Source organism: Mizuhopecten yessoensis, unplaced genomic scaffold (assembly GCF_002113885.1).
Source record: "Mizuhopecten yessoensis strain PY_sf001 unplaced genomic scaffold, ASM211388v2 scaffold10359, whole genome shotgun sequence".
Lineage (NCBI taxonomy): Eukaryota > Metazoa > Mollusca > Bivalvia > Pectinida > Pectinidae > Mizuhopecten > Mizuhopecten yessoensis.
The window spans coordinates 1,010,694-1,036,845 of NW_018408507.1; the positions used below are offsets into that span (position 1 = coordinate 1,010,694).

The window sequence follows — 26,152 nt, forward strand, 5'->3', positions numbered from 1 at the left end:
AACCTGCGTAGAATGGACCGGGCAGCACTGTTTAGCTTTGAATACCCATGTACAGGAGATTGAACTGACTTCAGGTCACGACCCCGTACCATAGCATGCTTGTAATGCCACAGTGGAATGGGAGTGGATTACGTATTGTTGTGAGGATATTCCACCGGCCCTGTGATTTGTAAAGGAGATATTTACATATACAGGCCACCAAAGCATTCGTGGTTAACTGTTAAAATGTCATGTTGCATCCTTGAGACCAGAGTTTCAGACATTGTGTAAAAGAAGGGTGAGGTTTACCCGAGGGCTGTTGGACACATTCCAACATGTAAAATTTAGTGGATTTCAGTCTCCAGACTCCTCCTCCTCCTCCTGAAGGGCTTACTTGATTTCAATTAAATTGAGTTTTGTACATATAGCATAGCAAATGTTAAATGGAGGCTGTAACCTCCTGTTGGGGTATATAAGGGACATGGACCTAACACAGTAAATTTTATGTTCACAAGCCTACTAATCGTGAAGGATGCTGCAGATTGTTATAATATTTATCTAAACTTTAATGGGGCAATATTTTTTGTATAAATTAATTTGGTGCACCCCTTGGGCTATCAGAGAGGCAGGGCATCAGATAAGTCCATTGTAAGGCAAATTGCCAGGTAGGCAACTTAATGTTAAAAAGCTTCCTCTCTCTCTCTTTATCCAAATACTAGAATTAGCGGTCACCTGTTTAACTTAACGGTCACCTGTCTTTACGTGTTCAACAGGCACTATAATTAACATCCATTATATCATTACACCTGGTTTAAATGGCAAGAATACATTGAACCAGTGTATGTTAAGTGATGGTCGAGTTGTGTAGCTTGATAAGACCAAGCTGGAGTGTGATGGCTGTGTAAACGTTGACATATCAACTCCCGATGGATGGCCTGTACGTACTGGTCAGCGTGTGGTTAACTTGCCCTGCCGTGGTTGAGACAATAGATAACCAAACATAGAATTATTGGTAAAAGAATTATGTATTTATAGTAATAACAGATATACACAGAGCATCCTGTGAACACACCCTTGATGAATTGTGCAGTAATAGCATTCAGAATCCCAGAAGTCATTCTGATTGTTGTAATCACAATTCCTCAGGTGACCAATGCAGGCCCATTGGACCTCTTTTGTGAAGTAGGTTTTATCAACAATCATTACCTCTAAATCACTGACTCTCTTACTGCCATTTAACAATCTGAGAATGTATTTTGTCTGCTGAAATATGATAATTCACCGTAATTCTATAAAGTTAGGATATGTATTGTGTATTACTTTGACTCAAAAGCAAAGTAAGATATTAGTTGTTTGCTGACAAATATTTCTTTTTAATTATCCAGAATCTCGTCTTCAGCAGCAGCCTGTGGTGCCACCAAAACCCCGATATTTCAGACCTCTGACCTCTCCAACATCTCCTGCAAGACCATCACCACCCCCTCCACCGCCACGAAACTACATGGCAGAGCCAAGTTACCAGTGCCGTACCAGCAGCCCTGTTATTGGCTCCCAAAGCCTCAGACAAAACACTACTGCTACGACAACCAAAGACAGTCTTGATGAGTTGTCAAGGTTAGACAATGAGGGTCCATCATTGGAGCCTGGAAACAGCCTTAGTCCAGGTACATGTCACAACCTGTTAGGTAATTGTCAAAGTTAGACAATGAGGGTACTTCATTGGTGCCAGGCAATTAATACTCTCAGTCCAAATACATGTCACAACCTGTTAGGGAATTGTCAAAGTTAGACATTGAGGGTACTTCCTTGGAGCCGGGCATTACTCTCTGTCCAAATACATGTCACAACCTGTTAGGGAATTGTCAAAGTTAGACATTGAGGGTACTTCATTTGAGCTGGGCAATACTCTCAGTCAAAGTACATGTCACAACCTGTTAGCTAATTGTCAAAGTTAGGCAATGAGGGTATTTCATTGGAGCTGGACAATACCCTTAGCCTAGGTACATGTCACAACCTAATAGGGCTCATTCATTCGTCATGCTACCAAATTTAGCCTACAGCTCTGGTTTCCCTTGTTGTCTTAGTCCAATATCCATAATTTGAAAAAGGTTGAGATCTCTACCCTATGCTTGAATATGTGCTCGGTGGATATGAAGAGATGAACACATTTATGTAACTAGGAAACTTAGTCTCTGGGTCCAAAGATGGTAACAGTTGAAATCTTCTCCCGATGTCAATGTACACATATAAATAGATCTAAACCATATTTCCAATAAAACATCTTTGGTCCATTTGACCTGGGAATTAATTGTTATGTAAAGGAATTGAAGAATGTAGCTGCCCTGAGGACTTTGTAACTTTGGTACTTAAGCATATGAAAGCCTACTCCTGAATAGTTTATTATTTTATTTCAATGAAATTTACTATAAGGCATCCTTTGGACCTCGATGCTAAGAGACAGAGCGAAAATTGGGAAGTATTTGTCGTATTTCAGGAGAATATTTTGGCATGATTGCATAAATATCCATATGAGTGATTCAGGCCCCTGGGTCCCTTGTTTTTATTTTAACCTTAATTAACTGAACACATGAACTGGTTTCAGTAGGCCAGACAAGCCCTCCACCGCCAGCACCAGATGTCGCCCAGAATGACCTCATCACACGTCTGGGGCTGCTGCTAGGCGATCGTTCAGACACAATGTCCCCAAACTCCCAGATGGTAAACCAGAGTGAGGAGACTTTCACCAGTGTGTCATCCCTAGGTAGTGGTGAGGCGACTCCTGAGCATGGCATCTCTGACACCAGTCCTATGTCAACTCTCACAGGTAAAACTCTTAGTACAGTTGTACAGGTAATGACCTCACAGGTAAAACTCTTAGTACAGTTGTACAGGTAATGATGACCTCACAGGTAAAACTCTAAGTACAGTTGTACAGGTAATGATGACCTCACAGGTAAAACTCTTAGTACAGTTGTACAGGTAATGACCTCACAGGTAAAACTCTTAGTACAGGTAATGACCTCACAGGTAAAACTCAGTATCTCACAGGTGAATTTCTCAGTCTCAAAACTGTCAAAATTCCTATAACCTGGCAAGTGAAATGTTCATTGTCTTACCATTTTGACTATTTAAGGATATTACAGTTGAACCTGCTTATTTTGATATTCTTATTGCCAGAGAAAATACTATAATAACGATATATTATATCTAACGATCAAGCTGTTCTCAACGTTTTTAGGTTGTCTGAACCACAATTTTTTGAAAGGTTTTAACTAAATCTATATTTGATGTCACTGAGATGAATAATAAAGCTTAATTTAAAAAAAAAAAATGTGTCCCCATTGCTAGGAATTCCCTCAATCCATAGGAAATACTTTGCCTCTTGTTCCTACTTTTGTCTCGACAATGAAAAGTATTTGTATGACAACTCCGGCGACTGTTAAGGCCCTTGGGCCTTTTGTTATGTTCTGATCTGATTTTCAGACTAATTGTTGTTGATGTACAAAGCAAGGATTTAGGCAGATAATTTTGTGCAGTTCTTATTTAGATCATCATATAACCGTATGGATATTTTATACACTGTATAAATGTTACGGATTAGAAAAACTCTTTATCTTGCATGGTAAGTTGACACCATATTTTCCTTGTGTGAACATTGTATGCCACCTTGGTGTATACTTTGACCTTGGTATATACAATCTATATGACCTTCATGTATGCATTGTATTACCAGGTAGATCCTTGCATGTACATGTTGAGTGTTGGCTAGCTATGTGATTGATAACATTTGAGATGTTGGTACATGACGTTATTACAGCATCGTCCAGCAGCGAGCGGGGACTGTCAGGTATACACATGGGGTGTGGCTCACTGTTTCCTAGTCGTGACCACAGTTCTGAGAGCATGACCTCACTGATGAGCACAAGCACCAGTCCGCACAGCACAGCACAGCGCCCTCACTCCATCACAAGTGAGTCATCTCCCCTGCCTGTACCAGCACCATATATATCTTGAAATAGAATGATGTCTCCTGCTTGTTTATTCTATAACGTACCCTTGTTTATTCTATAACGTACCCTTGTTTATTCTATAACGTACCCTTGTTTATTCTATAACGTACCCTTGTTTATTCTATAACGTACCCTTGTTTATTCTATAACGTACCCTTGTTTATTCTATAACGTACCCTTGTTTATTCTATAACGTACCCTTGTTTATTCTATAACGTACCCTTGTTTATTCTATAACGTACCCTTGTTTATTCTATAACGTACCCTTGTTTATTCTATAACGTACCCTTGTTTATTCTATAACGTACCCTTGTTTATTCTATAACGTACCCTTGTTTATTCTATAACGTACCCTTGTTTATTCTATAACGTACCCTTTTGAAAGAATGATTTAATTTAATACCTGACTATAACCTAGAGTATTCTAAAGTAACCCTGATGTTATTTTTTTGTGAATGTTTGGCAGCATCAACACCTGGCCAGATAGAGGATCTTGGACTGTTCAATAAAGGTCGTTCTTCATTCCGCCGGTCAGCTCGGGCCACCATTGGTCACTCCGACAGTAGAGGTAGGACACAATGATAGGTTCTACAAATCTAGTCTGTTATACATATTTTGAAGAAATGTATTATTTTTTTTATAAGGGTAACATGTGAGTGATTTATTGGTTTTCCTGTAGCACTACAAGGTCATTGGGTACTAGACTGTCTAACATAAGTAGCTGGGTATTTATTACAGTGAGGATCACGCCCATCAAACCACCACAGGTCCATCTCACTCCACTAGAAATGGAGGTCCCTCACACTGACAGCAAGACAGACTTTGTTGGAAGGGAATGGCTCTTCAATGAACTTGAAATGGTGAGTTAAGATAAAACCTTAATTTAATTTTGACTAAATGATAAAAGTAGTAAATATGTAGCTGATTTGGAGTTTAGTGAAATAGATATAAGTTCTAATGCATATAATTCTAAAAACAGTATACAGTATAAGGTCTGGTTGACATCAGTACCATGTCATAGTTGGCCTGATTTACCTTTCCCAAAAATACTGGGACAAATGTTGTTGTCACTTAACCACTTACCTGTCCACATCAATCATGTCCACATCACACCTGTATAACTGCTGGATACACCTCTCTAGGATGAAACATGTGGTTTGTGTATTATGATGGTCATATACCATACCCTATTTAACATACCACACAGTGTGTCATATACCACAGAGGTGGTCATATACCACACGGTGTGTCATACACAACACAGGGAATGTCTTATACCACACGGTGTGTCATACACAACACAGGGGATGTCTTATACCACACGATGTGTCATACACAACACAGGGGATGTCTTATACCACATGGTGTGTCACACACAACACAGGGGATGTCTTATACCACATGGTGTGTCACACACAACACAGGGAATGTCTAATACCTCAGGGTATGTCATACACAACACAGGGGATGTCTTATACCACACGGTGTGTCATACACAACACAGGGGATGTCTTATACCATACTGTGTGTCATACACAACACGGGGGATGTCTTATACCTCACGGTGTGTCATACACAACACAGGGGATGCAGTGTCGTCACATACCATACATTGTTGTCACATATCCTACAGTGTTGTCACATACCATACAGTGTTGACACATATCATACAGTGTTGTCACATACCCTACAGTGTTGTCACATACCATACATTGTTGTCACATACCACACAATGTTGTCATATACCATACAGTGTTGTCACATACCATACATTGTTGTCACATACCATACAGTGTTGTCACATACCATACAGTGTTGACAGTAACCATACTGTGTTGTCACATACCATACTGTGTTGTCACATACCACACAGTGTTGTCACATACCGTACAGTGTTGTCACATACCGTACAGTGTTGTCACATACCATACTGTGTTGTCACATACCATACAATAAAGACACATACCAACAATGTTGACACATACCATACAGTGTTGTCACATACCAAACAGTATTGCCACATACCCTTCAGTGTTGTCACATACCATACAGTGTTGACATATACCATACAGTGTTGTCACAAACCATACAGTGTTGACACATACCATACAATGTTGACATTTACCACACAGTGTTGTCACATACTAAACAGTGTTGACACATACCATACAGTGTTGACACATACCATACAGTGTTGTCACAAACCAAACTGTTGACACATACCATACAATGTTGACACATACCATACAGTGTTGTCACATACCACACAGTGTTGTCACATACTAAACAGTGTTGACACATACCCTATAGTGTTGACACATACCATACAGTGTTGTCATATACCATACAGTGTTGACACATACCACACAGTGTTGTCATATACCACACAGTGTTGACACATACCATACAGTGTTGACACATACCATACAGTGTTGTCATATACCATACAGTGTTGACACATACCACACAGTGTTGTCATATACCACACAGTGGTGACACATACTAAACAGTGTTGACACATACCCTACAGTGTTGTCATATACCATACAGTGTTGACACATACCACACAGTGTTGTCATATACCACACAGTGTTGTCATATACCATACAGTGTTGACACATACCATACAGTGTTGTCATATGCCATACAGTGTTGACACATACCATACAGTGTTGTCATATACCATACAGTGTTGTCACAAACCCTACAGTGTTGTCACATACCAAAGACATGTTCAGAACCAAATCAAATCTTTTTTTTCCTTGTACAGATAAAAATTTCTGAACAGTTCAACATGATTCAGTAAAATCATAATTAGACCACAAAATAATTCATACTGCCAAGGTCAAGGGCACTGCTAGTGGTAAGTGTCAATTCTCTATAATTCTTGTGAAGACATATCTTTCAAACTTTTCAACATTGTAAGTTCACTTGACTGGCCAATTGAGTTTCATTATCTCTGCATTCATTATCTGATATCCATAAAATGTTCCTACAAAGTAAAGACTGTATATGATTGGTTGAACAGATTCTACACAGTGAGGTTGGGAAGGATACACGAGGAGTGGTGATCACTGGAGGCATAGGGGCTGGAAAGACCACTCTCATTGAGCAACTCGTACACTTCAGCTGTTTCCATGATGGCTCTTCTAGCGGCCTTGTGGAAGGTAATCAGAAATGCTCCGACAAAATCATGACTTCTTGTTATAGGTCAAGTATGGGGAAAATGGGCAACATGTATCTTCTGTTACTGCAAAAGACATTTTAAATGACCGATTTGAAGGGGAAAAAAGTTGTACAAAACAGGTTTCAATTAGATGTCCATTTACACGTAAACTACAACTACTAAAACTACACAGATCAAGTTCTTTCTCAAATATCACATGTAGGTTTCCTGCTTCTCAGTTGTACAAGTTCAATATTCAGCCTTGTAAGAAAAAAACCATCTTGAATATGACAGGATGTCAGTCTCCAAATAATCGACTTATCAAGGCAGAACTCTGCTCTTGATAAGTTATGGAATATTTTCAATGTTGCTAAATATCCTTCAACTTTCCATTCCTTAGGGACCATGAAACCAGTGCCATCCTTAAACTTTCTATTCCTTAGGGACCATGAAACCAGTGCCATCCTTAAACTTGCCATTCCTTAGGAATAATGAAACCAGTGCCATCCTTAAACTTTCTATTCCTTAGGGACCATGAAACCAATGCCATCCTTAAACTTGCCATTCCTTAGAAACAATGAAACCAGTGCCATCCTTAAACTTGCCATTCCTTAGGAATAATGAAACCAGTGCCATCTTTAAACTTTCCATTCCTTAAAAGACCTTTAAAACGCTACTAGTCCAGAACGGCTCAGAGGATTTTGACCAAATTTGGTCTGGAGCATCATTGGCCAAAGGGTTCTCAGTTTTGTATAAACGGAGGGTATGGTCCCCCTGGGGGCAGAGGGACGGGGCCAAATAGGGGAAAATAGGTAAATCTTTAAAAATCTTCTCCTTCTCAACCAATTGAAGGATTTTGCCCAAATTTGTCCTAGAGCATTTTTGGACAAAGGAGACTCAAGTTTGTATAAACGGAGGGTGTTGCCCCTCTGGGGGCGGGGCCCAATAGGGGAAATGAGAGTATTTTTTTCTCCTACTATACAAGTGAAGGGATTTAAACCAAATGCAGTCTGAAGCATGATTAAGGAAAAAGAATCAATTTTGTATAAACTGAGGTGTGTGGGCCCCCTTCTTTGGGGCAAATGGGTGGGACCCATTAGGGGAAATGGAGGAAAACATCAAAGATTCTTCTCCTTTTGTACCGATGAAGGGATTTTGACTAAATTTGGTCTGGAGCATCATTGGCCAAAGGGTTCTCAGTTTTGTATAAACGGAGGGTATGATCCCTGTGGGGGCAGAGGGACGGGGCCAAATAGAGGGAAAATAGGTAAATCTTTAAAAAAAATCTTCCTCTCAACCAATAGAAGGATTTTGACCAAATTTGTTCTAGAGCATCTTTGGACAAAGGAGCCTCAAGTTTGTATACACGGAGGGTGTGGGCCCTCTGGGGGCATAGGGCAGGGCCCAATAGGGGAAATAGAGGACTTTTTTTCTCCTACTATACACAAGTGAAGGGATTTAAACCAAATGCAGTCTGAAGCATGCTTTGGGACAAAAGAATCAATTTTGTTTAAACTGAGGTGTGTGGACCCCCTTCTTTGGGGCAGATGAGTGGGGCCCATTAGGGGAAATAGAGGAAAACATTAAAGATCCTTCTCCTTCTGTACCGTTGAAGGGATTTTGTCCTAACTAAACTAGTTCTAGAGAATCTTTGGGCAAAGGGAATTGAATATTTATAAATGGAAGATGTGCCCTCCCTTGGTGTCTTTCCCACCAAAACAGATTTATATGTAGTTCTTCTTGCAACTCTTGTACTCCTTTGATAAACCTGAATGGTACTCAGCAGGTTTTAAATTGAAAAATAATATACCAGGTGAGCTATTAAGGCCCCTGGGCCTCTCGTTTTAAAATCTGTCATTAATTTAAATGAGTGTTTATACTTGTAAATTAAAAGCATTCAATCATTTAAGTTTTTACATCACATCGGATGATTCATCCATATAAATATTCATTTCCTACTTTGTAAAACTCAAAGAACTAATCAAAATTTTAATGAATTTGCCTCCAGGTATGGGTCATCGCATGAGTCGAGACAAAGCATTCCACAACGGTGTTAACTACAGCCCGACCTCCACACTCAACCATATGACACCGCAGTACCGCCCCAGTTCTGACCTCAGTCTCAATTACAACTCCCTCCGTAACTTAGCTTCCGAGGTTGTAGGTTTCCATTTCTGTCAGGCAGATAACAATACCACCTGTCTGGTGCCTGAGTTTATCCACAGCCTGGCAGCGCGCATGTCCCATGCCCCACAGCTGTCTGCATATCGGGAAATGTTACTTCAAGACCCGCAGTTGCAGCATGTACTCAGCCTGAAGGAGTGTGTACAGAATCCATCTACAGCCTTCATCAAGGGTATCATTGAACCCCTCATCTCTCTCAAGGATGCAGGACGCCTAGCGTCCGGATGTTGTCTTATTCTCATAGACTCTTTGAACGAGGCCGAGTTCCACAAACCAGATTATGGAGACACAATTGCATCATTCCTTGTGCGTTACGCAGAAGAGTTTCCCTTGTGGCTAAAGCTGGTGATTACAGTTCAGAGTGTTCTCCAGGACATCACACGGTCCCTGCCGTATTACCACGTGAGTATTGACCGTGGTCAGTATGAGGAAGCCATTGCACGGGACATACAAGATTACATCAACCATAGGATAGAGACGTGTGCTAGTATCAAAAACAATATCGCTCTCAACGGAAAGCTGGAGTTATCAACGCAAGTCAAATTCTGCAATCATTTACAGATGTTGAGTAAAGGCTCCTACCTGTACACCAAGTTAACCCTGGACTTGATAGAAAAAGGCAGTGTGGTATTGAAGAGTACAAACTACAAGATCTTACCCATGAATATATCTGAAGTTTATTTATTACATTTTAATCTGAAATTCCCGAGTGTGCGGTCGTTTGAGAAAGTGTCGCCCATTTTGGGTGTGTGTCTTGCCACGCTGTATCCTCTCACTGCCACAGAGATTTTCGAGACCGTGAATTCTGGATACACAGATCACTTCCTGTCGTGGCAGGACTTTCAGAACCGACTGGACGTGTTGTCAGGATTTATGTACCAGAGGAAGGATAGCTCCTACGTGTTTGTTCACCCAGCGTTCAGGGAGTGGTTAATTCGTAGAGATGATGCTGATAACCCAAAGTTTCTCTGCGATCTACGGTAAGTGTCAAAGCCATTTGTAAACAAATATGACAATGAAATTTATTAAGGTCACAGGGGTCAAATATATTGAAATCATAATGACTTCTTTTGAAGAGCTTAAAAGCTTAGGATCATAATGTTTTGCTAGTAAAAAAAGAAATGAAATAACGTAATTAAGACCACAGAAATCAAAACCTTTCAAAGTCTTCAATGGTTAATCCTGCAAAACCAAACTATCTAGATTTGTTATATATAGGTGATAGCTTGCTGGTATAGAGTACCATGAACTTTGCGAACAGAAATTATTTTAACCTATAGAATACATAGAATTATGATATATGACCAGAAGCTTGCTGACATGGAGTGCCTGATATCTTTTATTTCAATACACTATGTATAATATATCAAGGTTATGAAAAAACAGGAATCGGTTTATTAATATCCTTTGGAAAAATAACAGATTCTTTTTAATACATGTCACACATAAAGATCCTAACTGGCAGAGTTTGTCAGAAATTTTAGCAAATAGTGCAAGGGAAACAAACATTACTTTTGCCTCTGTTGTACGTCCTCATTGTATGGAAGTAATGTGAGGACATGTACACCTCTCCCTATTATTAAAATAACATTGTCTGGGCAAGTGAAGCTGTAAATGGTGCTGTCGATGCTAACAATGTATGTTATCTGTGTTTCAGACAAGGGCATGCCCTCATGGCGTTTAAGCTGTCACGGTTGAGTGCCCCCCTCAATGAAGACAGGACGATCGAGTTGGGTCACCACATACTAAAGGCCCACATCTACAAGAACATCAGTAAACAGCGTGGCTACTCCTCACGGGACATGCAGGCCTATTGGATGTCACTTAGCTCAGACAGTCTGAACACTGCACTTGTGTCATACAGAAACCTGTACTCTCCTAATGTCAAGGTCAGCACCCCATATAAATCGTAATCAATGTCTGTCACTTCATAATCAATATCTTTGTTGTTAAATAATCAGTATCCCCCTGATGTAATCAGTTTCTCCCTATCATGATCATTTTCCCAGTGTTATAATCATTATCAGTATATTTTCCCAGTGTTATAATCATTATCAGTACATTTTCTCAGTGTTATAATCATTATCAGTATATTTTCCCAGTGTTATAATCATGATCAGTATATCCATGTCAATATCATTGGTACTGATCCCATTTCATTGTCGGAATCTGTCATAAAACAAATCACCCTGCATCCGTGGTCCTTCCATCCTTAAACAATTCTTGTTAGCGCTATTTCTCAGAAAGTACTGGAGAGATCTTTCCTAAATTTCACATGAAGGTTTCCCATGGTCCCTAGTTATGCATATCAAATGATAGCCAACAGGCCGCCATCTTGAATTAGAGAATTAAAGTGTGTTACCGCTATTTCTCAGAAAGTACTGGAGAAATCATTCTGAGATTTCACATGAATGTTCCCCATGGCCCCTAGTTATGCATATCGTTTTTTGGGACTGATCACAAAACCAAGAGGAATCTTTCTCAAATTTGATATGTAGGTTTTCCTTGGTCCTTAGTTGAGAATGTTAACTTTCGAGGTTGATCAAATGACTGAATAAAATGGTGGACAGGCAAACTGGTCGAACAGATACGAGAAAAAAAGAGAAAAGATCAAACTGACATAGAACTAATGAAGATGGTACGATGCTGGGCACCAATCCTTCTTGGATCTCTTGTTTATGTTTAAATTGATGGCTTTTGTTTTCTGAAAATATTATTTTCATTGTTCAAATTATTTTATAATTGGTATGTGTTTGCAGGTGAGTCGGTTGATATTGCTGTCTGGTGCCAATCCTAACTCGCGTACCCAATACCAGAGTGCAGCCCCCGTGTTGTGTGTGGCAGCCCAGGAGGGATTCTCAGACATGGTTGCTCTCCTGTTGGAGTTCCATGCCAATGTTGACGCCGTGTCCGAGACTGGAATGTCAGCGTTGTGTTACGCTGCAGCTTCAGGGCAGAGGGACATCATGAGGATGCTGTGTCTCCATAATGCCAGGGTAAGCTGTGGTGGTTATCATCCTGTTCAATGTTTATTATAACTTTATATTTGCATTTGCGCTGCAACCCACTATATGAACATTATCAGCAGAAATGCTTTTCATTCGAGTATGAAAGCATAAACTCTCGTGACGTAACATGTGGTTTACTTATGACGTCTTAGATTAACCTTGTTCAATGAGAGTCTTGTCGCTTCGCTTCGGATAACATGGAGAATGCCCCTGCGTTAAACGCTCAAATGACTACGATTAATTATTATAATTTGATTCAAATAAGGCTGTTCTGCAAAGTCGTTTAAAGGACGACGCATATACAAAACGCAGTAAATTCAATAATTATTTAAGAACAAATAAATAAATAAAATGAAACAATTATTCTAAAGTAAAAATGTAAATATATGGATTGAACAGCGTTTTTAAAATTTTCATGGTGGTATGAATGCAAATCGATTACATCCATATAAAACATGAAGCACTAGCAGGCTTTATGCAATATGGATGTATCTGATTTGCGTTCATACCAGTATGAATTTTAAAAAAACGCTGCTCAATCCCTATATGGTTCCTTGACGTTATATTTTAAGTAGGACAAGATGTCTTTGAATAAAATTTACTACCTTTATTCCACAGGGACTCTATATAAATGTTAGAGGTATAACTATCTGTCATCGATTACATGTTGAAATTTTTGACCAACATCAATGATCACATCATCAGATGATAAGCTGATCAAACCACCATTTGTTCATTCTTGAACGGTTCTTGTTTTTGCTACAATTATTTCTCAAAAAGTATCTGACAATCGTTTCTTCATAAATAGATTTCCCTTGGTTGTTTATGGTTTAATTTGAGACTGACGAGAATAAGATGGCCACCTTACATACACCTTGGTTTTCAAATAGTTATACCCACCACAGTGAGGTTCAGCAGGGGGAGGGAATCTTGAATATAAACAAATGTGAATAAAAAAAGTGACTTCAGACACTTTTTAAAATTATGCACCAAAAGAACAATTCCTACATTCCTTGGCGCAGATGGGGGAATACGTCTACATTTCTGTTTCAAGTTTATTATTGATGATATTTCTGCAAAAAAATACCTGACAAAGTTTCTTCATTTAAAGTTACCCCTTGATTGTTAGTTGTGTATGTTTTATTTTGAAACTGATAGGAGGAACATGATGGCCCCCAGACATCTATCTCTGATTTTGACATTTAAAGATTTTTATCACTCTTTCTCAAAATATACTTGACAGATCTTTTCCTTCTCAAATTTCATAAGTTGGTTCTTCCTCTTCCCTAGTTTATATTTATTTCATTTTGAACTTCAAACTGCCTATTACCAGATATATATAAGACAGCAAGACAATCAGGTTTCTCACTCGGTAACTTGATACATTAGTTACTACATATATATGCTAGTGCATATAGATTTGTCAAAATGACTACCTCACTTTTAAACAACACTGTCGAACAAAGCAGTACAATATTTTTCAGAAATTATCACAAGATACATTTATCTGTTCACATAATCCAAAAGGGAAGGGAAAATATCAAACTTACATAGATCTTGTTAAAATTTTAAACTTGGTCAACGCCAAGATCCTCTGAGATCTTGTCTTTCAATTCAGAATATTATTGAAACCTAATTGTAAATTTCCTTTGTATTTCTGTCTGAAATGATTGTTTTGTTTGTATACAGTTGTCCCATGTAGACAACAACGGTCAGTGTCCAGCAGTCCACGCAGCCATGCACGGTCACCTGGAGGCCCTAGAGTACCTGCTGCAATGTGATTGGTCATCATATGATGGACAGTTGACGAAGGTTGAGGCCATGCAGCAAGCCCTTGTGGCAGCCTCAGCCCTTGGCCACATAAACGTATGTATCAAAATTGTAAAATCTTCCTAGAGGCAGCTTCGGCCTCAGCTAAAGGAAAAGATACATAACTATTATAAATATAAACATATAATTCTACAAATTCTTCTATATCTAGTGGCAGCTTCAGTCCTCTACCATAGAACAGGGGTGTAAATATCCATTAGCCTACCCCGTGATTACAGTGGTGTAAATATCCCCTTGCCTTCACTGTGGTTACAGGGGTGTCAATATCCTCTAGCCTGCTCCCTGGTTACAGGAATGTAAATATCCCCTAGCCTGCTCCCTGGTTACAGGGGTGTAAATATCTTCTAGCCTGCTCCGTGGTTACAGGGGTGTAAATATCCCTTAGCCTGCTCCGTGGTTACAGGGGTGTCAATATCCTCTAGCCTGCTCCATGGTTACAGGAATGTAAATATCCCCTAGCCTGCTCCGTGGTTATATGGGTGTCAATATCCTCTAGCCTGCTCCATGGTTACAGGAATGTAAATATCCCCTAGCCTGCTCCATGGTTACAGGAATGTAAATATCCTCTAGCCTGCTCCATGGTTACAGGAATGTAAATATCCCCTAGCCTGCTCCGTGGTTACAGGGGTGTAAATATCCCCTAGCCTGCTCCGTGGTTATAGGGGTGTAAATATCCCCTAGCCTGCTCCATGGTTACAGCAGTGACATGATCAGCATTTTAATTGGCAAAGGGAATGGAATGAAATGAAGCCTAAACATATTAGAACAGAATTAATTTCAGTTTGTAATGGAACAAAACTATCTTCTTTTATATTATTGTCCAGATCAGTCAACTGTGTAAACCTTGCACAGATGATGATAGTGACATGTTTTCATGCTTTGTAACGGCTTTATAACAAGCCAACTCTCTTTATTCCCATGTGTAAGTTTGCTGCACCGTATTGTGGAACATGTAATTGATAGTTTTTGTCTTTTCAGATTTGTGACTACCTACTACACTCAAGTGTTCACAGTTATGAAGGGTTCGGTCTGAACAGTGTTGACACACTTTTAGGAGAAACACGTATGTTTACAACATTTCTCATAGTCATTGTGATAGAAATCTTTTTTTTTTCAAGAATTGTCTGTCTTTGAATACCAAATTTTCTATAAGTCAACTTCAAATATTCAACATAACCAAGTTCAGAATAAATGCTTCCTAGACCCACTATATAGATTCAGTATATTGCTTAAAATATGAAGATCAAACTTTCACATTTCTGTTTTTGGAAGAAATTTTCAGGGTTCAAATTTCGTGTTAAAACATAATTGTCAATTAGACATTACCAGCTCTCAATGAAAACAGCAGAAATGTCAGGTTTAAATAAAACCCCAGCAAAGCTTTGTCCCTAATTTACATACAGAAACACTTAAATGGTCTATAAAAGACTATAACATATATACTAACTATAAAAACTTGGATTAAGTTCACAACTATAACAAAACTACCCACCCTTTTCATTACAGCCCTGACAGCTGCTTGCGGTCATGGCCAACAGGCCTTGGTGCAGTACCTGCTGGAAAAAGGGGCAACACCTCATCTGCCAAACAACAAGTCCTTCTCACCATTACTGTGCAGCGTGGACGCGGGACACTGGGACCTTGTTGAGACTCTGATGGCTGCCGGTGCAGTCCTGGAACACACAGACAAGTACGGTCGCACACCCCTCATGATCGCCGCCTACAAGGGACACATAGGCGTGCTGGAAATGTTGCTGAGCAAAGGTGAGTCTAATGCTTTTAACTTGGCTTGATAGTTTGTAGCTATAAACTAAAGGTTAATGGTAACAAAAAAACTAACAGTTAAAGGTAAATGAACTAAAGGGTAGTAGTAAATAAACTAAAGTGAAACAGAAAATTAACCAAAGGGTAATGGTAAATAAAGTAAAGGGAAACAATAAATTAACTAAAGGGAAACGGTAAATAAAGTAAAGGGGAACGGTAAATAAACTAAAGGGAAACGGTAAATAAAGTAAATGGGAACGGTAAATAAACTAAAGGGTTACAGTAAATAAAGTAAAGGGGAGCGGTAAATAAAGTAAAGGGAAACAATAAATAAACTAAAGGGGAACGGTAAATAAACTAAAGGGTTACAGTAAATAAACTAAAGTGAAACAGAAAATAAACTAAAGGGAAACAATAAATTAACTAAAGGGTAACAATAAATAAACTTAAGGGTAACGGTAAATAAACTAAAGGGTTACAGTAAATAAAGTAAAGGGGAGCGGTAAATAAAGTAAAGGGGAACGGTAAATAAACTAAAGGGTAACAATAAATAAACTAAAGGGTAACAATAAATAAACTAAAGGGTAACGGTAAATAAACTAAAGGGTTACAGTAAATAAAGGAAAGGGGAACGGTAATTAAACTAAAGGGTTACAGAAAATAAACTAAAGGGAAACAATAAATTAACTAAAGGGAAACGGTAAATAAAGTAAAGGGAAACAATAAATTAACTAAAGGGAAACGGTAAATAAACTAAAGGGTTACAGTAAATAAACTAAAGTGAAACAGAAAATAAACTAAAGGGAAACAATAAATTAACTAAAGGGTAACAATAAATAAACTTAAGGGTAACGGTAAATAAACTAAAGGGTTACAGTAAATAAAGTAAAGGGGAACGGTAAATAAAGTAAAGGGGAACGGTAAATAAACTAAAGGGTAACAATAAATAAACTAAAGGGTAACAATAAATAAACTTAAGGGTAACGGTAAATAAACTAAAGGGTTACAGTAAATAAAGTAAAGGGGAGCGGTAAATAAAGTAAAGGGGAACGGTAAATAAAGTAAAGGGGAACGGTAAATAAAGTAAATGGGAACGGTAAATAAACTAAAGGGTTACAGTAAATAAAGTAAAGGGGAGCGGTAAATAAAGTAAAGGGAAACAATAAATTAACTAAAGGGGAACGGTAAATAAACTAAAGGGTTACAGTAAATAAACTAAAGTGAAACAGAAAATAAACTAAAGGGAAACAATAAATTAACTAAAGGGTAACAATAAATAAACTTAAGGGTAACGGTAAATAAACTAAAGGGTTACAGTAAATAAAGTAAAGGGGAGCGGTAAATAAAGTAAAGGGGAACGGTAAATAAACTAAAGGGTAACAATAAATAAACTAAAGGGTAACAATAAATAAACTAAAGGGTAACGGTAAATAAACTAAAGGGTTACAGTAAATTAAGTAAAGGGGAACGGTAAATAAACTAAAGGGAAACGGTAAATAAAGTAAATGGGAACGGTAAATAAACTAAAGGGTTACAGTAAATAAAGTAAAGGGGAGCGGTAAATAAAGTAAAGGGAAACAATAAATTAACTAAAGGGGAACGGTAAATAAACTAAAGGGTTACAGTAAATAAACTAAAGTGAAACAGAAAATAAACTAAAGGGAAACAATAAATTAACTAAAGGGTAACAATAAATAAACTTAAGGGTAACGGTAAATAAACTAAAGGGTTACAGTAAATAAAGTAAAGGGGAGCGGTAAATAAAGTAAAGGGGAACGGTAAATAAACTAAAGGGTAACAATAAATAAACTAAAGGGTAACAATAAATAAACTAAAGGGTAACGGTAAATAAACTAAAGGGTTACAGTAAATTAAGTAAAGGGGAACGGTAAATAAACTAAAGGGAAACGGTAAATAAAGTAAATGGGAACGGTAAATAAACTAAAGGGTTACAGTAAATAAACTAAAGTGAAACAGAAAATAAACTAAAGGGAAACAATAAATTAACTAAAGGGTAATGATAAATAAACTAAAGGGTAACGATAAATAAACTAAAGGGTAACGGTAAATAAACTAAAGGGTTACAGTAAATAAAGGAAAGGGGAACGGTAATTAAACTAAAGGGTTACAGAAAATAAACTAAAGGGAAACAATAAATAACCTAAAGGTAACGATAAATAAAACTAAAGGGTAATGATAAATAAACTAAAGGATAGCGGTAAATAAACTAAAGGGTAACGGTAAATAAACTAAAGGGTTACAGTAAATAAAGTAAAGGGGAACGGTAAATAAACTAAAGGGGAACAATAAATAAACTAAATGGAAATGATAAATAAATTTGGGGGGAAAGGTAAATAAACGAAAGGGAAACAGTAAATTAACTAAAGGGTAACAGTAAATTAACTAAAGGGTTAAGGTAAATAAACTAAAGGGAAATAATAAATAAACTAAAGGGAAACAATAAATATACTTAAGGGTAACGGTAAATAAACTAAAGGGTAATTGTTAATAAACTAAAGGATAACAGTAAATACACTAAAGGGTAAACGGTTAATAAACTTAAGAGTACACAATTTCATACCAGTCTCATTTTTAAAATGCAATTTTGATAAAACAGCAGTCATCAGTGACTATACATGTAGTTTTCCCTGTATGTCCCCAGGCTGCTCCTTTCACCAGGTGGACAAAGAGGGCCTAACATCACTGTGCTGGGGTTGTCTGAAAGGCCACCTTCACATCATATCGACGCTGCTGGATCGAGGTTCAAATCTTCATCACACAGACAGGTGTGGACGCACACCTCTACAGCTGGCTTCCTTCCATGGTGATGCTCAGGTTGTTCAGGCTCTTATAGACCGTGGAGCTCCGATAGAGCATGCTGACCTCAATGGTATGCGAGCTCTTGATCGTGCAATTGACCGCAGGAACACATCCGTGGTGGTCTGCTTCCTAAAGAAAGGCGCCAAACTAGGTATATTTATGACTTTTTATTAACCTATCAAACATCGGAGGGATGTAATGTGTTTCATTTTAAGTGTTCTTCCTTCTGCAGCTTTTCAGTTAGAGATATACAAACATATAATCTAGAGGTTCAGGTCCTTTATCATATACCTGAGTTGGCCCTTTGGTCCAGGTGAGATAACAATATGAAATTGTCATATATAGTAGCCTAACTAGGAGGTCAATACTGACTGATAGTCTGTACTTAACCTTTATTATACCCCTGTAATGAAGATAGTGGGGGTATATCTGAATCATCCTGTCTGACCGGAATATTATGTTAAATATATCTTAAAAAAATTACTGAAGGAATTTCTCTCAAACTGAGCATATTACTTCCCTATGATATGATATTTCGACAACATTTCTTAGAGTTATGCCCCTTTTTGTTAGGTCACCTGAGCTTTAGCTGGGGCTGATCAAAAATCCAATATAGCCGTCACGGCTGCCATTTTGAAAAAAACTATTTCAAACTTAGTCAAGTTTGACTGGGCTGATTTAACTGAAACATGGTAGGAATGATCAACTCATGGTCCTAATAAACTTAACTTAACGTTATACTTAACTATTTTTTACTCAAATTGGTAGGAATGATTGACATCATTATCTCCACTTCATATTTCAAAAACAAAAATAAATACTGTAGAACTCGGGTGATCGTAAAGGCCCATGGGCCTCTTGTTAAATTTCTCATCCAGAATATAGGTCCAGTGTATGTTATACAGCACTGAAAGGATTTCTTTCAAACTTGGCATAACACTTTCCCATTATGTGATGTTACACACTCTTGCATGTCTTAAAATTTGGACCAACTTTCTTAGGGTTAAGCGTTAAGCCACTCCATATAAGTTCTGTCCAGAGTATTATGTGAAACATGTGTAATGTACTACGTTGAAAGACACTGAATACAACTCCTATAGTTTTCAGCTGAATTTCATTATTAGTTAGCCTTGGCTTACAGGTCTAGTTTATATGGGATAGGGGGTATTTGTTAGCCTTGGCTTACAGGTCTAGTTTATATGGGATAGGGGGTATTTGTTAGCCTTGGCTTACAGGTCTAGTTTATATGGGAGTGGGGGTATTTGTTAGCCTTGGCTTACAGTTCTAGTTTATATGGGAGTGGGGGTATTAGTTAGCCTTGGCTTATAGTTCTAGTTTATATGGGAGCAGGAGTATTAGTTTGCCATGGCTTACAGTTCTAGTTTATATGGGAGCAGGGGTATTAGTTAGCCTTGAGCTTACAGCTCTAGTTTATATGGGAGCAGGGGTATTAGTTAGCCTTTAGCTTACAGTTCTAGTTTATATGGGAGTGGGGGTATTTGTTAGCCTTGGCTTACAGTTCTAGTTTATATGGGAGCAGGGGTATAAGTTAGCCTTGGCTTACAGTTCTAGTTTATTTGGGAGTAGGGGTATTAGTTAGCCTTGGCTTACAGTTCTAGTTTATTTGGGAGTAGGGGTATTAGTTAGCCTTGGCTTACAGTTCTAGTTTATTTGGGAGCAGGGGTATTAGTTAGCCTTTAGTTTACAGTTCTAGTTTATTTGGGAGCAGGGGTATTAGTTAGCCTTTAGTTTACAGTTCTAGTTTATTTGGGAGCAGGGGTATTAGTTAGCCTTTAGTTTACAGTTCTAGTTTATTTGGGAGCAGGGGTATTAGTTAGCCTTTAGTTTACAGTTCTAGTTTATTTGGGAGCAGGGGTATTAGTTAGCCTTTAGTTTACAGTTCTAGTTTATTTGGGAGCAGGGGTATAAGTTAGCCTTGGCTTACAGTTCTAGTTTATATGGGAGCAGGGGTATTAGTTAGCCTTTAGCTTACAGTTCTAGTTTATATGGGAGCAGGGGTATTAGTTAGCCTTTAGCGTACAGTTCTAATTTTTATGGGAGCAGGGGTATTAGTTAGCCTTTAGCTTACAGTTCTAGTTTATATGGGAGCAGGGGTATTAGTTAGCCTTTAGCTTAAAGTTCTAGTTTATATGGGAGCAGGGGTATTCGTTGGCCTTTAGCTTACAGTTCTAGTTTATTTGGGAGCAGGGGTAAAAGTAAGCCTTGGCTTACAGTTCTAGTTTATAAGGGAACAGGGGTATTAGTTAGCCTTTAGCTTACAGTTCTAGTTTATTTGGGAGCAGGCGTATTAGTTAGCCTTTGGCTTACAGTTCTAGTTTATATGGGATTCGGGATATTAGTTAGCCTTTAGCTTACAGTTCTAGTTTATTTGGGAGCAGGGGTATTAGTTAGCCTTGGCTTATAGATCTAGTTTATATGGGAGCAGGGGTATTAGTTAGCCTTGGCTTATAGTTCTAGTTTATATGGGAGCAGGGGTATTAGTTAGCCTTTAGCTTACAGTTCTAGTTTATTTGGGAGCAGGGGTATTAGTTAGCCTTTGGCTTACAGTTCTAGTATAAATATATCATGTGATTCAGTCCAGACATCATACTGGTAGGTGATATACAGGACTGTCGGTCAGTGTTAGTGAATTACTTGTATGATAACATGTCTGTGAGTACCGTATTCCTGAAAAAGAGGTGTGTTACAGGTCAAACCACATGGGCAGTAGCGTCAGGTAAGCCAGACATGATGCTCCTTTTACTCAACAAACTCATGGAGGATGGCAACGTGCTTTACAAGAAAAACCGCATCAGGGATGCTGCCCAGCGCTACCATTATGCCATCAAGAAGTTCCCCCGGGAGGACATCGGGGAGGATATACGTACTTTTAAGGACCTCAAACTCAACCTGCTTCTCAACCTCTCCCGGTGTAAACGCAAACTCAATGTGAGTAAAAAAAAACTTTTAATGTTTTCACTTTGATTGTTTCATTGCTAGTTTTATCTGAAGGAATTTTTTTTGTGTTATATCACTTAGTTTGTTCAGTCAAGGGACTGATCACTTAGTTTGTTCAGTCAAGGGACTGATCACTTAGTTTGTTCAGTCAAGTGACTGACTGATCACTTAGTTTTTTCAGTCAAGTGACTGACTGATCACTGAGTTTGTTCAGTCAAGGGACTGATCACTTAGTTTGTTCAGTCAAGGGACTTATCACTTAGTTTGTTCAGTCAAGTGATTGTTTTAGATACAATGGTATATCACATTGTAATGTAACTAGGAAATGTATTACTATTGTAATCTCACAACGAACAGTTTTAGCTAATCCCAAATTTAAAGAGTCATGTGAGCTTTAGTCGTGGTGAGGCATTCATTTGTCCATCCAGCAACTTTTCCTTTAAAATTTGGCCAGAAGCATATTAGGATAAGGGGCTTTATAGTTATAATTTTTGAGTTAAAGACCTTGACCCACTTACAATTTCACAGAGGTCAAATGTGTTTAAACATTTAATTAAAAATTCTTCTTCATAACCAGAGGCCTAGAAGGATACTTGGCAAGTACCATGGTTAATGAAAGACTATCAAATTTATTCAAATAAATGAACTTGACAGACTTTCAAGGTAACAGGGGTCAATTTCTTGAACCAGAAGGTCAAGAACAATGATACATTAATAAGATATTGTGAGTGTTTTTAAGTGTTAAGGTGTTAAGTGTTAAGTGTTAAGGTTAAGTCAGCTTTGAGCACTTGGTCATCTGACCAGCCAAGAGGCCTAGGTTAGGGATGTTTAGCATGTAGCTTAGAGGTGTGAAGACCTTTGAAGTGTTAATTGGGTTTGAATGAATGACCTAGATCAAATTGAAGGTAAGGTCAATAATTTTCCAACACATTCAAAAGGTATAGAGTACCTGGAAATAAAATCATCACTGAATTAGATGAATAAAAGTTGAGCAATACAGCCTTATTGGGCCTCTTGTTAGAGTAAGCTTTTGAGTGGATTTTCTTTCTTTTTTAAATGTTTAAAGCTTTTCCTCTCAATAAAGTATAAATAACTATATAAAAGCTGTCAGTAATTTCAAGTGGGAATAGAGTAATCTTAATATGAACCCCTCAGAGAAACATCAATGTGGCCCATTGGGCTCAGATTCTGTCAAATTTGAACTTTAATGTGAATATCATGTAATAGTTATTGACATATCATTGCTTCAAAAGATAGTAATTTATGAGTCTAGTTTTATCACAGGGACTACTTGTTTTATCACAGGGACTAGTTGTTTTATCACAGGGACTACTTGTTTTATCACAGGGACTAGTTGTTTTATCACAGGGACTACTCGTTTTATCACTGGGACTACTTGTTTTATCACTGGGACTACTTGTTTTTATCACAGGGACTACTTGTTTTATCACAGGGACTAGATGTTTTATCACAGGGACTAGTTGTTTTATCACAGGGACTAGTTGTTTTATCACAGAGAATACTTGTTTTATCACTGGAACTACTTGTTTTATCACTGGGAATTTTTATTTTTTATAGGAGTGTGATTCTGCTATAGACCTGGCTTCTAAGGCATTGGAGCTGAAGCCAAAATGTTTTGAGGCATATTATGCACGGGCGCGAGCCAAACGCGACAATCGACAGTGTAACTTAGCTCTGGAGGACCTGAAGGAAGCCACTCGCCTGGCCCCCAACAATCGTGACCTGCAGAGGCTGCTGATGAGGGTGAGGGATGAGTGCCGGGAACAGGCAAGATTTGAAGGTACAGGAGGCAGTGGTAGTCAGCAGAGCCTCTCTGACATGGGTGTGCTTGGTTCAGGGCGGAGACACGAGGAAACAGCACTTTAAGGGACCAGTGTCGTGATGGAGGAAATAGTGGTGCTTTTTTAATACAGACAGGATCTAGTGCTAAAAACTTCAAAATGTTTCATATTTGTTGATGAAGAAGTGAAATACGAACAAAACTCCACATTGTATTTTCATTATTGAACTGGTTGTGACTATGTATGTATTTATGTCACAGTAGGGGAAATGGCACATGAATGCAATTTTTTCAACTGTTTTTATGTAAAGCAAATTTTCTGTGAAAATTTTATCTCTGGATTTTAAGATGGAAAATATTTTTCTAGGCTGATATGGAACAGTTTTATGAGATACAAGAATAATTATTCAATACCTAAACAGCTTAACCCTGTAATTTACAGGGTTTGGTATGGTGCTTGACCTAAACAGCTTTACCCTGTAATTTACTGGGATTGGTATGGTGCTGTAGCCGTAAAGTATTGTGCTGTTTGGATCCATCCCATAATGTAATGAAGAGATTAAACTGGTTTTTGCAGTATCAGTGTAAAAATTTGTTTTTGAGCATCACCTTACAGATTATTAGTATTTATATTACTGTATAGTGGTTATATGGACTGTATACTGTACTGTGTATGGTTATATTTACTATATAGGGCTTACAAGTATATTTACTGTATAGTACTTGTTTTTACTGTATAAAACAGTTTTGAGATCACACGATGTTACATGGTGTGCAACGTCTAAACGATGTGTGCACTATGTACAAACAATAGCATACTGGCGATAAAAGCTAGCGAACATCTAGTTGCACGTTGACAAATAAAACAAAGTGTGATAGCAATCATGGTTAATGTAAATTTAGGAATGGCCTATAAATGAATATTATTTTATTTTTTAAACTTTTATAATCCTGATTTGTTTTAGAATGTTGCCATATTTTAGCTAGATCTATAAGCTTATTGATTAATATTTTTAAATTTAGAAATGCTTTTTAAAAAAATTGTATCCCCCTTAATTTTAGCCGTCATGCGGAGTGGGCGTCTGTCTGTCTGTAGGTGTGTGGGTTGTACTTATTCACATAATAACAGCTGATGTGAGGAACCTTACTGATGTCAGGCTTGGTCTGCCAGTGGTCATGGTCACCATTGCTTACAATTCTGCTTAATTTGAATTGTTTGAATGGTAACTTTGAAAATGAATGATCATACAAAGTTCCAATTTGGTGTGTGTGTACAAATTTTCAGCCCTTCTCGAACACAAATCTCTGATGGGTCGATAGCAAATCCTGGGCTTGATATTTTCGGGTGGTTATACTGCCCTGGGTGGCTCTGTCATTTCTTTTGAGATGGTCCCATACACATACACAGACAAAGTCTTGTTACCCAGGGTGCCTCACTCTGCAAGGTGTAAAAATGTCACATGTTGGCCATAGAGAAGGAAACAAATAGAATTAACATACATGTAGGGTCTAGTTTTAATGTCACGTCACTGATCAACTCTCAGACAGATCTGAGTACCGATACCACTGATCAACTCTCCGACAGATCTGAGTACCGATACCACTGATCAACTCTCAGACAGATCTGAGTACCGATACCACTGATCAACTCTCAGACAGGTCTGAGTACCGATACCACTGATCAACTCTCAGACGGATCTGAGTACCGATACCACTGATCAACTCTCAGACAGATCGGAGTACCGATACCACTGATCCACTCTCAGACAGATCGGAGTACCGATACCATTGGGAACAGATGGACAGACATCTGTTGATTTATTAACACACCTTGAAGGTTGAATGGTAAGAAAAGTAGGTCTACTTGGTACACCCCCAAATTTCTTGCCAACTCAAAAACATTTTATCAACATTTACTTGGAGATAGATTCAGTATGCCAGTGCCTGTCGTATCCAATATTATTCAATACATAGCCAGACGAAACTCTCTGTCACTCATCAAAATTATCTCTCTCTGATCACCTGAGGGTCGAAACTCTCGGTCACTCATCAAAATTATCTCTCTCTCTGATCAAATGAGGGTCGAAACTCTCTGTCACTCATCAAAATTATCTCTCTCTGATCACCTGAGGGTCGAAACTCTCTGTCACACATCAAAATTATCTCCCTCTCTGATCACCTGAGGGTCGCAACTCTCGGTCACTCATCAACATTATCTCTCTCTGATCACCTTAGGGTCGAAACTCTCCGTCACGCATCAAAATTATCTCTCTCTGACCACCTGAGGGTCGAAACTCTCCGTCACACATCAAAATTATCTCTCTCTCTGATCACCTGAGGGTCAAAACTCTCCGTCACACATCAAAATTATCTCTCCCTGATCACCTGAGGGTCGAAACTCTCCGTCACTCATCAAAATTATCTCTCTCTGATCACCTGAGGGGCCGACCCATACTCGACAGATTTACAGTCATTATAGTGGTACATGCATTGTTATAATAATACTCTTTATTTATGATGATAACAATTTGAGTCAAAACTCTTCTTACGTTTAGTCAAGTTGTATCATAAAATGTACAGTAATTTACAGGATGTACAAAACACAGAAGAAAAGCACAAGGATAAACAGGGG

General features: G+C 38.2%; 1 protein-coding gene across 8 annotated transcripts in view; it reads left to right on the forward strand.

Moving 5' to 3' along the window:
• LOC110460339 (protein TANC2-like) overlaps positions 1-26,024 on the forward strand; it is an 89,346-nt gene extending 63,322 nt beyond the window's left edge. For 7 of the 8 annotated variants that reach the window (XM_021513192.1, XM_021513189.1, XM_021513191.1 and 4 more), the window contains 15 exons: positions 1,365-1,643; positions 2,582-2,803; positions 3,797-3,949; positions 4,456-4,557; positions 4,728-4,849; positions 7,018-7,156; positions 9,164-10,319; positions 10,997-11,228; positions 12,099-12,335; positions 14,037-14,213; positions 15,156-15,240; positions 15,684-15,941; positions 18,604-18,912; positions 21,472-21,710; positions 23,298-26,024. In XM_021513192.1, the coding sequence (XP_021368867.1) occupies positions 1,365-1,643; positions 2,582-2,803; positions 3,797-3,949; positions 4,456-4,557; positions 4,728-4,849; positions 7,018-7,156; positions 9,164-10,319; positions 10,997-11,228; positions 12,099-12,335; positions 14,037-14,213; positions 15,156-15,240; positions 15,684-15,941; positions 18,604-18,912; positions 21,472-21,710; positions 23,298-23,606 (4,019 nt within the window). In that variant the 3' untranslated portion in view covers positions 23,607-26,024. The remainder of the gene's footprint in view (positions 1-1,364; positions 1,644-2,581; positions 2,804-3,796; positions 3,950-4,455; positions 4,558-4,727; positions 4,850-7,017; positions 7,157-9,163; positions 10,320-10,996; positions 11,229-12,098; positions 12,336-14,036; positions 14,214-15,155; positions 15,241-15,683; positions 15,942-18,603; positions 18,913-21,471; positions 21,711-23,297) is intronic. The other variant, XM_021513193.1, reaches the window with a different exon arrangement.
• Positions 26,025-26,152: the final 128 nt, after the last annotated feature.